The 12,274-nt window shown below is 38.7% G+C and overlaps 1 protein-coding gene across 3 annotated transcripts in view; it reads right to left on the bottom strand.

Moving 5' to 3' along the window:
* NPHP3 (nephrocystin 3) overlaps positions 1-12,274 on the bottom strand; it is a 55,129-nt gene that overhangs the window by 30,543 nt on the left and 12,312 nt on the right. For all 3 annotated transcript variants that reach the window (XM_042237020.2, XM_015092656.4, XM_042237027.2), the window contains exons 7-9: positions 6,291-6,447; positions 3,751-3,825; positions 2,085-2,258 (exon numbers count right to left, since the gene is read on the bottom strand). In XM_042237020.2, the coding sequence (XP_042092954.1) occupies positions 2,085-2,258; positions 3,751-3,825; positions 6,291-6,447 (406 nt within the window). The remainder of the gene's footprint in view (positions 1-2,084; positions 2,259-3,750; positions 3,826-6,290; positions 6,448-12,274) is intronic.

The raw sequence follows: 12,274 nt of genomic DNA, 5'->3' as shown, positions 1-12,274 counted from the left end.
TGTATTACCCTGAGCTCCTGAACCTTGGAAAGAACCACAGAAGACCTTGAGGGAATCATCAGCAGGCATCCTATATCTCCTGGTCAGAAGAATACCTGTTTTGAAGACCATCTCAGTTTCCAGGGATTCCTGAGAAACAATGAGAAGGCCTTATCTGAAGCCTTGGAGTCACTGAACTCACTACAGAGAATCAAGTTATGACAGGCCACCTAAGATCTTTTTGAAATTGAGTGAATTCTATGCAAAGCCCAAGAACTCTTATTTCCGAGGCCTTCCCTGATAGGAAAACTTGGTTCAGAGCTGAAAAGGAACTTGCTCAGAAAACTGCAATATCTCAGTTGTTATAAAGGAGTTTCCAAAGTCATCTTGGGGGTTAGGATGTTTAAGTGTACCAGTGGTGTAAATGATAACTGATGAGGAATCAAAAGAATGTATAATAAGCAGTTTGTGTGAGCTTTAGGGTAGCAGAGATTTCTAACAATTACAATAAATAATTACTTAGTATAGTTTTTCAATCAGTTTTTCTGTTTGTTGTATCATATTTCCCAGGAAATCAAATATTTCTGATAGAAATGATGCTTCTCAAGAAACAAAGGGCTTATTTGATTTATGACCTCATAAACCTCATAAATTGTTAGGTTGTATGACCTAACAATTTAGTTCACGGCTCCACCTAAAGTCTAGGTGGCTTAAAGTGGTAAAGAATCTGCCTGCCAATGCAGGAGACTCAAGAGACCTGGGTTCAATCTGTGGATCAGGAAGATCGCCTGGAGGAGGAAATGGCAACCCACTCCAGTATTCTTGCCTGGAGAATCCTACGGACAGAAGAGCCTGGCAGGCTACAGTCAATAGGGTAGCAAAGAGTCAGATACTACGCAGCACGTACACAGAGTCTTTTTATAGACCTGTGTTTCCCAAATTAAGGCTCCTTGCCACAGAAGAAAGCATAGGATTTATAGCCTGAAGACCTAGGTTAAAATCTTATATCTGCAATCTACACTCTGTAGGCTCATAGGCAAACTATAATCTGAACCTTAGGTTCTTCAATTACAAAATAGTGATATCTTGCCTTCCTTATGAAATAACAATTTAACGTTACCATGTGATGGGTACTGTGTCAAGTGCTATATGTGCAAGATCTGGTTTAGTCCCCCCAACAACCATGTGAGATAGGTTCTATTAGTCATCCTCATTTTATACACAAGAAAGTCAAAGCTTAGAGCTAAGTGGCTTGATCAAAAGCCATAGTGAGGAAACAGTGGAACCAAGACATAAAACTGACAGTCTAAATTATAAAAGCCATTAAAAGTTCTATAAAAACATAGCTGTTAGTGACAGTTACCATAATATTCTTTAAGATATTCTTTTATTAATTTTTAAATATTAAGTGCTTTTTAAACTTGAAGGTAGATTCTTTGTACACTTCTAGTCTTGTTTATTCACTTAGATATTTAAAGACGCCGAAGGACAGATCTGCCTATTGCATTAACTACTCTGCTTTGTTTTCTGGATGTTTGATATTTTGATTCCTCTAGGAACTGGAAGAATAGATAGCCTTACTATTTTTATCAGGTTTCCCAGGTATATTATCTTAGAGAATTGCAGATGGTAGCATAATAAACATATAGTTGATAAATCCTAATCTGTAAAGAGGGCTTCCCAGGTGGTAAAGAACCCATCTGCCAATGCAGGAGACATAAGAGACATGGGTTCAATCCCTGGGTTGGGAAGATCCCCTGGAGGAAGGCATGGCAACCCACTCCAGTATTCTTGCCTGAAGAATCCCATGAACAGAGGAGCCTGGTAGGCTACGGCAATTAGGGTCACAAACAGTCAGAAATGACTGAAGTGACTTTGCACACAAGCACAATCTAACTAAACATGTTTGATGTTCATAAGTATATTTGAATCTCACTTTTTTTCACATGATACAAACCTAAGCACATGTCTCAACATAAATAATTAAGCCATGAGGAAGTTACTAACATAGTCCTTAACCTTGACTATAATTAGATTAAACCACAATTATGTTACAGCTTTTAAGTGCAACTGATTTTTGTTGGAACTGTAAACCAAATGCTTACTTTCTCGAATCCCAACTCATGGGCTGAATTTGAAGCTTGCTGAAAAGCTTCCATTTGCTCTTGTTCATCATGTATGTCCCACAGAACATCACCGAAATCATCTTCTTCTGGAATAGAATCTTCACTGCCCAAATCCTTGGTGTCCAGGTCTGTGTTTTCAAAGCCCAGGATGTCCTGAACACCAACAGCAAGCACGCAAAAGTGAATGAAGGAAGTGAAGACCTTGTACAGTATAGTCAGCACACAGGCCTAAGGTGGCCCTCATCTACTTTGGAGGGTAAGTTCAAACCTATGGCCTTTTATGGGACCTCCAGGGATCAATTTGTAACTATAAAATTAAGCAATAGTTTAAAAATAAAAGTAAAGAAATATTAGGGCTTCCCTGGTGGCTCAGACAATAGAAAATCTGCCTGCAATGCAGGAGACCCAGGTTCAATCCCTGGGTCAGGAAGACCTCCTGAAGAAGGGAATGGCAACCCCTCCCAGTATCCGTGCCTGGAGAAATCCATTGACAGAGGAAGCTGGTGGGTTATAGTACATGGGATCGCAAAGAGTTGGACACAACTGAGTCACTAACAGAACAACACAAAGAAATATTAAAATAATAAAAACAAAGACCTCTCTCTTTCATTAAAGTTAGAGGGAATCTGGTTTTTGAAAAATATTACACAATAGGGTTGTATTTGGCTAGTGAACAATTTTAAAGACTGTGCTAATGTCTAAGATATATGCTGCTTTACATTTTTATAAGAATGTAATTACTAAGATAGAGTTTTTTGATGTTAAATATCTCTGCTGTGATATCTACTCGTTATACTAATCACTGAAAATATATTGTCCTACAAGTGGTAAAGTTGGTGAGTATGTCCATTTTCATTTATTACCATTTATTCTCTTTAATTCATCTTATTTCAGGGCTCACTCTATATCTCCATACTTTAACACGAGTTAATTTTTAAAAAGTAATCTAAACCCTTACTTCTCAAATAGGGTTCCCAGTACCCTGAGGGAGACGTCAGCAGGTAAGAATAAACACAGGCTAAACATCTTCTTGTGCCCATTTTACTTGAAGATAGGAAACACTTTTTATTATCATTATTAGCATTTTTGCTGACACATAATTTTAAATGATTTTTAATACTAATAAAGACAGGTAAATATCAAGCAAAATATTTAACTCATATAAAGTTTCAAGATAATACTGAGATACCATAGAAACTTTTAGTTTGAGATGTCTCTGTGATCCATGACCTCAGACACACTGAGGTATATTTTCACTCCTCTCTATGGTTAGGAGGATAGTAAAATCCATCCTGAATTTTTCTGTTTACAAAAACTCAAGGTGCACACAGAACCTGAGGAAACTCTCTACTGAACAGGATGAACATTATCCCTCAAATACTTGCTTTTTACCTACCACTTTTGTAATCCATTTTATACCTGATGGGTATTAAAGAATCAAACCATTTGTGAGCTCAGAGACACAGATACACGGTACTGGGAATGTCACAACAATACTACAGGATGGACTCTTGCCAGAAATAAGGGCACACAACCCAGGTATTGTTTTCAAAAAAGCAAACAAGTGATTTTCTCTGGAAAACTCAATTATATTGAAATCAGTCAAGATATTTGAGATGAAATCTTACAGGGAATGCATATTTACCTGTTTAATAATCTTTTCTACATAAATATAGGTTTTATAGACTCCTTCTGCAGGATCTCCCAAGTGATCAATGATCTAGGGGGGGAAAAAAAGTTTAACAACAAGCAAAAGCAGTACTAACAGGAGGAGGAGGTGGTACTGAACATTTTCACAGGCTTATGTGTCAGGAACTGTTCTAAGTGCTCTATGTGTATAGCTCACTTAGCCTCACAACCCTGTTATTCTCTCCATTTTCTAGAAGAGGAAACTGAGGCAAGTTCAATACCTTGTCTAAGGTCACGCAAGGAATTTTTTGTGAACAATGTTGCAAATAAAACAAAAAGTATGCTTTTTTTTTTTGGTTCATGTGTCCATCTGGAAAGGTGACTGGTATTGGTGATGCCAAAACTCTGTCCAGGACCTGGTATCACCACTGAAAATCCACCTTGTCTGGACTGATGCACACAGCTGACCATTGTGACATGAGAGAGCAGGAACCGACTAAGGGCCTGGATAGGTGGGATGGTATGTGCTGGGGCCTGGTAGCAGTGTCTACATCCCTGGGTGTGCTGCGAGGCCATGGAGCCTCCATCTCTGCCTGCAAACAGAAGCAGATTTTATCATGTGGAGCAAAGACTGTGGAAAGTATTCCTAAGTTTGGCTTGATTTTATCTCACAGCCTTGGGGGAAATAATTTTTGTTTCTTTCTTCTTGTCCTGCAACGTCAACACGTAGGCTCATATAAAAGCCCTCTCTGAATATTGCTTGCTTTCTGCATATGTGTTTTGGAAGGGTAATCAGGATAACCTGAAGAAATGTCGAAGGGTTGGGGTCCCTGGTTGTGGGCAGGGGGGACCAGACTTTCTTTAGTGGGAGTTAATGGGGCTTCCTCTGCTTTTCTCTGTGGATCTGGGGCCTAGGTGGTCAGCAAATCTGTGGGTTATTTATAGAATGATCTAGAGGAGTGGTGGGGGGAGGGGGCCATGTGCCAAGGCTGAGGGGCCTTCACCTGGAGAGCAGGTGGGGGTGCAGAGGACAAGGTACCCCCACAACTGCCACTCTGAGCTCTTTCCCTGTTTGGCTGGGGGGCTTGGCCCAGGTGAAAGGAATAGTCTTTTTTTTTAGGAAAACTCCAGTGGCTGAATTCTCATAGTTTTGTTTCAGGTAAAAACTTGCAGATACCTTGCTAATCACTTCATCTTTTGGGTTATGAACATTCCAAAGCTAGGCAAAGCCAAATACCAGCCTTTACTGTTTTAATCACTCTGCTGAATGTCCCTTCTCTTGATGTCCTCAATGGCATTTTTTTTTTTTCTTAAACACACAGTCACACACACATAAATTAAACAGCTAATTCATCTTATGTATTTCTGTACCATTCAATATACATAACATTCAAAATCCATCTTTATGCCAGTAAAACTGCAATTCTACAAAACAAAGCAAAGAAGTTTAGCCTACATTTAAATTTATAATCATAGTAGAGAGATTGTGACTCCTATATAAAAAAATTCAACCTGTGGTATACTAATTTTTAAAAGTAGTATCTAGAGAATAAGTAACTTCGCTTGTAGCATCTGGTAACGTAGGCTGGTACTAAAATAAATTAAAATAAGATGAAATGGCTCTGGAGATTAACTATAATAAAAATGTACTCTTTTTTCCTTAGACTCTTCACTTTATTATGCTGACCTCAAGAAAAATGTTTGTATTCACATTTGATCTCATTTTCTGGCTGGACATACAGAAACAGAAACTTTGTGAAAACCCTAGAGTTATTTAATTGCATTCTTATCATTAACTATAAACATTTACCAAGTTATCTCAGCATGCAGTAATGCAAAGCCTGTAATCTCTATTCCAAAATACATTCTGCTTTGCATCTAGGGATGATCAAATCCTTCTCCTACTCATCATCAGTTTTCGGCTTTTCCCAAAGCCCTCAGAAATGGTTACCAGGAAAAGGCTCTTCCTTACACTGATCCTTGGCCAATAATAGATAGAAGGACTCTGTGCTTGAGAAAAATGCACAGTAATGATTCTGATTTGTCCACTTACATATCATACACTTTTAAGGTATATATCACTATTTGTGTCTCATTCTCTCATAGTCCACAACTAATCTCTTAGTAACTCTATTGACTCTGTCAATTTATCCAGAATCCTATCACTTCTCATCACATCCTTTGGTCTGAGCCACCAGCCACTCTCGTCTGGATAACAGCAAGAGCTCTCCAGCTCTGACCCATCCACTGCCCTCCCTTCAAAACACAGACAATTCTCAACACAGCAGCCCAAGACAGCCTTGTCACAACAGCATTTCTTCCTCTTTGGTTAAAGTCCTTCAGTGGCTCCCCACCTCTCTCTACGTAAGGAAAACCAAGGTTTTCAGGATTGACCCCCTGTGACCTCTCCTACTCACGTCCCCTCACTCACTCTGCTCCAGCCACACAAGCTTCCTTCCTTTCCTCAAACATGCCAGGCTCACTCCCCCCTCATGGCTTTCGTCCCAGCACACTGCTCTCCCAAGAATGTTCTTAAAAACAACCTATGAACTTTACCTTGGCTTTGCTGGTCTTGTTCAGGTTAGAAACTTGATCAATCAGTTGCTGGACAGAGTTAGAACTGACTTTCCCATCCTCCAAACGATGATAAATTAATCGTGGTTTGCCTTCAGGGTTTTTCAGAAAAGCTTCTTCACAGTCTTCCAATAAAAGGCTAGATTGGAAATCAGTATTTCTTGTGCTACACTGCACTGTGGCAGCACACAGATAGTCTATTTACCTAAGTGCCAAGAAGGGGATTTCCTACAATGACAAGTGGCCAGGAAAGGCCCTGCTGCAGAACAAGTGAAACTTTCCAAAAATGGATGCTTTTTATAGCTTTGTTCTAGCTTATATTAAGTACAGTATATTCACTAGCAGACAGAGTAGACAATAGCAGACAATAAACTGTGCAATAAATTAAATTTAAAATCATACATAACTTTATTTAAATATAATTTTTTAAAAAAAAACTTCTCAAAAATACTGTTAAACATTGCTCAAAATAATGGACCAGACTCATAAGACTTTGCAAATCAATGGAAAACCTAATTCCGTTTACAATTATATAATTCTCAAGTTAAAACACAAATATTATCAGCCTCAAGGTTTCAAGATTTTCTCTTCTCTAGTTCTTTAGCCTTTACTCATACAATAAATGACCTGAATCCTTATACCCCAGATACATTGTAAGAAAGATCCAGAGGTAAATGAGAAAGGCTAGGCAGCCAGTAAAAATCTTGACCAAGGTAAAGGTTAAAAAGAAATTCTGTTACAATGTACTATAACTATAACTATAGTTTGTACTATTCCTATTTAAATTCTAGAAATCTTATAGACTATTAGCATTTTCTATATCACAAGGAAAACTATAAACAGTCTCCCTTTCTAAAAGGCATTAAGTCAAAGTTTGTCTAGGGAGGCAAATAAGTGTGTATATACAAGGGAAAGCCATTATACGATTCAGAATTTTCATTAAAAAACTAAAATACCAGCCCTAATATAAAACAGAAGAAAAAACAAAGAGGAAAACCGAAAAAAAACATGGTAGCAAAGATTAAAGAATTAACGAGAAAAACAACAAATGACATATACTATGGTCTGAGATAAAATATTACCCAGATGTTAAATATAAAACAGGATATATTCTTAATAAATATAAAAACAAAACAAGAAAGGAAAACAGGGAGGGGAGGTAAAGAACTCCAACTGGAGGAAATCAAGTTGAAGGAATCCTCAATCTTGTTTTGGGAAAAGGTTCCTTGACCAGGTGGTTCCCCAGCCACCTCGCCTCTGGCTATCCAGACTATACTCTATAGTCCTAAGGATCAAGGATGGGTTATACTGCAGAGTCTCTAGTAAAGCTTAGGGCTCCAGACACTTCCATACACAGTTAAAGTCAGAGTTGGTCCTCAATAAAAACAGGAAAAAATGCTTTGGAAGGATTAAATCCAATCAGAAAGAAAGTATAGAAAGAAAACTTAACCCCTTATTTTACCTTCTATCTATCCTATTCTGTCTTCTATCTATCTATCTAACTGGTTTAAAAAAAAAAAAAGAACAACTTTGTTTGCAGATTAGATTCGTTGGTGTGATTATATTCACATTATAATAAAACTGCTCACTTTACTGGATTTAAGTAGTTACCTCCTCAGCAAATTAAAAGTATGATTTAACACTTGTACAAGTGTTTAATTGCCTCTCAATCTGTACCTGAACAAAGAAAATAATGAAGGTTAATGCTAATTACTGAAATCAGGGGTTACCACCCTTTTCTGTGAAGAGTCAGCTAGCCAGCATTCTAGGCTTTGCAGGACACACTGTCTCTGCTGAAATAATCAACACTGGTGGTACACTGTGAAAGCAGCTGTAGACAATACACAGAAAGGAACGTATCTGTGTTCCAATAAAATTTTATTTAAACAAACAGGTGACTGACTGGATTTGACTTGAGGGCCATGGTTTGCTAACCCCTGATTAAAATGATCTTACATTAATGATGTTAATCTTATAACCTATCAAAAATAAGCCTAACAGTGTGAAAGTTTTTATTAATATTTAAGTATGGAAAGTCATAGAATTTTTTGAATTTCAAGGATTGTCTTTGATTATAAGAATGCAATTAGAAAGAGAGAACAAGATAGCAGAGGAGTAGGTGGATGTGGCATATATCTCTCTCCACGGACACATCAGGAATACACCTTCAGACACAGACGTGTGTGCAGAACATAAGCTGAGAGCAGACAGGAGTACCAGACCACCAGAAAAGAATATACAGAACCACACAAAAATTCAGTAGGATGAAGGAACTAGGAGGAAAAACAGGAATGTTAGTAGGACTGGAACTGCCCGCAGTGGGTGGGGGAACTGAAGCAGGGCTCCAGTCCACACACTGGGGCAACTGTCTGAGTCAGAGGAGAAACATTTATGAGAGTGAACCAGCTGACCTGTGGCAGCCTAAATGCAATGAGAATCAGACAGTCCTTGCCGCAGCCATATGCATCCTGGACAAGGACGCAGGTCCCCTAGAAGGTGCAGCCAGGCAGCCATGGAAGCAAGGCAATACTACTCTCTCTCCCACAGCCAGCATCGGCAGATGAACAATAGAAAGAATGGCCCACCAAGCCCTTGACGCACCCGAACTAGAGTAGGACGCCACCCAGGGTGACTGTTTAAGTGCCTGACTCACCGATCTACAGAGCAGGACCCCAGCCTCTATGTACCTGACGCACTGAACTACAGAGAAGGACCCTAGGCAAGGGAGCCCTCTAAGTGTCTGAATGGGTGGAGCTACAGAGAAAGACTAGCCAAAGAGGCCTTCTGATTGCCAGCTACCAGAGGCTTGAAAAAAGACTCTGATAGGGCCATAACTCCGGCAGCGAAGGCAGTTTGTGAACCTGCACACTTGGCACTGCCAAGTCCCTGCAAACCAAGCATCTGCACCACCTTCATGCTAAACCCTCACGTGGGCAGAGCTGCCACAAGCAAAACAAAAGTCTTGCCTCTATGCACACGGGGTTGCTTTGGTTATATCCAACTCTTTGTGACCCTGTGCACTATGGCCTGCCAGGCTTCTCTATTAGCGGGGCTCTCCAGGCAAGAATACTGGAGTATTGTGGCCATTACTGGTTGCACTCTTCTAGAAAACTATATTTCCTGCTGCCCTAGCTGCCAACTCCCCTGAGTACCTGGTGCTGCCAGAACCCCTGCAACCCAAGCAGCTGTACCACCTCTGCAACTGGCCCTCTCTGGGACAGACCCAAGTCCTCCAGGGCAGCCTCAGAAGCAAACCCCAGTGGACGACCCAGAGAGGTGGAAATAAAACCACAATTGAAACTCAGGGGCAGGGTGCCTAAGCAAGAAGACCCAAAACCTTCCCACTAGCTGTACAAGTTGCAGATTAAATTCACATGAACAACTAGGCAGACTGTGTGTCTATGGAATGTATAAAAGGACATTGAGAGCTCCCACAAAAGAAAACACACTAGTTCTGATAGCTGTGGACAATGGAGGCAAGAACACACAGGAATAAAACCAGATTAGAATCTGAGCTGCCCCCATAGCAGGTCCAGAGACCAGCACAGTGTTGGAGGGTATCCTAGGGAGGTGAGGTGGGCTGTGACTCCCAGTGAGGGAAAGGATCTTAACAGCAGTGACTCAAGAAAAACATTTATTATTCTTATGTTTTAACTTGTTTGGTACTTTCTTTTGGATTTTTTTTTCTTTTTCCTTTGTCTCCTTTTCTGTCCTTTCCCCTCAACCCATCCTGTTGTAGTTGTTGATTTTATTGGCATCATGAAATCTAATTAAGTTTTTGATTTTTTTTTTTTTCAATCACGATTTTCCTTGTTATAAACCTCTGCTTCTATGTTGGGCTTTTGCAGTTCTGTGGAGTTTTCCTTTTTTTTCTCTCTTCTTTTTACTTTTTCTCCCCCTTTTCTCTTCCCTTTTTTCCTTTTCTCCTTTTTTAATATTAGTTTTTCTAAACCTATTATTATTTTCCTACATTTATTCTTTGTTTGCTTTTCCGACTGTTCTTTGCACATTGAAGTTAAGCTTTAGTGTATATAAGTCTCCTTTTTCTACCTCTATTTAATTTTGCATATCTATTCTTTCTTTCCTTTCCTCTCAACATATTTGTTAGTTTTATTTTCATTGCTTTATTCCCCACTTGGCACCTTGCTTTAGTTTTGTTTTCTAGTTTGTGCTTTAGTTAGCTTAGTTCTTAACCGTTAGATATAATTTTTGTTTTCTTTGTTTGCTTGGTCAATCTATTGAACTTTATTTTTCTTGGACTGTTTTGATTTTGCTTATGGGTATATATGTATATGTGTATATTCCATTATTTTAATTATTATTTGCCTGATTTTGTAACTGCCATTTATCTGGGGTTCATCTTTGGTTTCTTATTTTTGGGTATGTGTTTTAATCTCACTTAATGCCATAACAAGCCACTTGTGGAATCTTTGATCCTGACCAGAGAGCAAGCCCTGAGCCTTTGGAGTGGGAGCACTGATTCCAAGACCCTAGACCACCAGAGAACTAACCCGTGGGAGTATCAAATAGTGAGAACTCCTGCAAAGGAAACCACTTGAATACAAGACCCAGCATCACCCAACCACCAGTAGTACCCTATGAAGGACACCTCATCCAAACAAAACAACAAACAAAAATACAAACCCAGTCATCAGCAGACAGGATTACCACCTCACTCAGCCTTGCCCATCAGAGGAAATACAAACAAATAAAAAAAACTTCCCATAAATCTCACCCTATACAAAGCTTATACAAACCACTGCACCAACCATAGTGGGGCAGAAACCAAAAGGAAGAAAGAATTCAACCTTGAAGCCTGGGGAAAGCAGACCTCAAACACAGTAAGTTTAAATAAAAATAATGAAAAGGAAGAAAAATATTACACAAATGAAGGAACAAACTAGAAATACAGAAGTCCAAATAAGTGAAGAGGAAACAGGCAAACGCTGAAAAACAATTCAGAATAATGATAGTAAAGATGCTCAAAAACTTTGAAAACAGAAGAGAAAATGCAAGAATCAATTAACAAAGACCTAGAAGAATTAAAGAATAAAGATACAGAGACAAACAACACAGTTACTGAAATTAAAAATAGAAGGAATCAATAGCAGAATATCTGAAGCAGAAGAAGGAATCAGCACGCTAGAAGATAAAATGGTGGAAAGAACTTCTGAAGAGCAGAATAAAGTAAAAAGAAAAAAAGAACTGAGGGTAGTCTCAGAGACCTCTGGGACAATATCGAACACATTAACATTCAAATTATAGGGGTTCCAGAAGAAGACGAGAAAAAGAAAGGGTATGAGAAAATTTTTGAAGAGATTAGAGTTGAAAATTTCTCCAACATGGAAAAGGGTTTGTCAATCAAGTCCAAGAGGTGCAAAGAGTCCCATACAGGATAAATCCATGGAGAAACACGCCAAGACACACACTAATCAAAGTAACAAAGATTAAACACAAAGAAAAAATATTAAAATCTGCAAGGGAAAAGCAACAAGTAACATACAAGGAAACCCCATATGTTTAACAGCTGATCTTTCAGCAGAAACTCTGCAGGCCAGAAGGGAATGGCAGGATATATTAAAAGTACTGAAAAAGGAAAAATCTACAACAAAGATTACTCTACCCAGCAAGGATCTCTTTCAAAACTGATGGAGAAATCCAAAGCTTTTCAGACAACCAAAAGTTAAGAGAATTTAGTACCAACAAACCAGCTTTAAACAAATGTTAAAGGGACTTATATAGTCAAGAAATACAAGAGAAGAAAAAGATCTGCAAAATAAAACCACAAAAAATTAAGAAAATGGCAATAGGAATATATATATCAATAATTACTTTAGTGTAAATGGATTAAGTATTCCAATCCATTCAGACTGGCTGAATGGATACAAAAACAAGACCCATTTATATGCTGTTTACAAGAAACCCATTTCAGACCTAAAGACACATATAGACTGAAACTGAGAGGA

The sequence above is a fragment of the Ovis aries genome, chromosome 1 (assembly GCF_016772045.2).
Source record: "Ovis aries strain OAR_USU_Benz2616 breed Rambouillet chromosome 1, ARS-UI_Ramb_v3.0, whole genome shotgun sequence".
NCBI lineage: Eukaryota > Metazoa > Chordata > Mammalia > Artiodactyla > Bovidae > Ovis > Ovis aries.
This window is presented reverse-complemented; position numbering and strand designations above follow the sequence as displayed.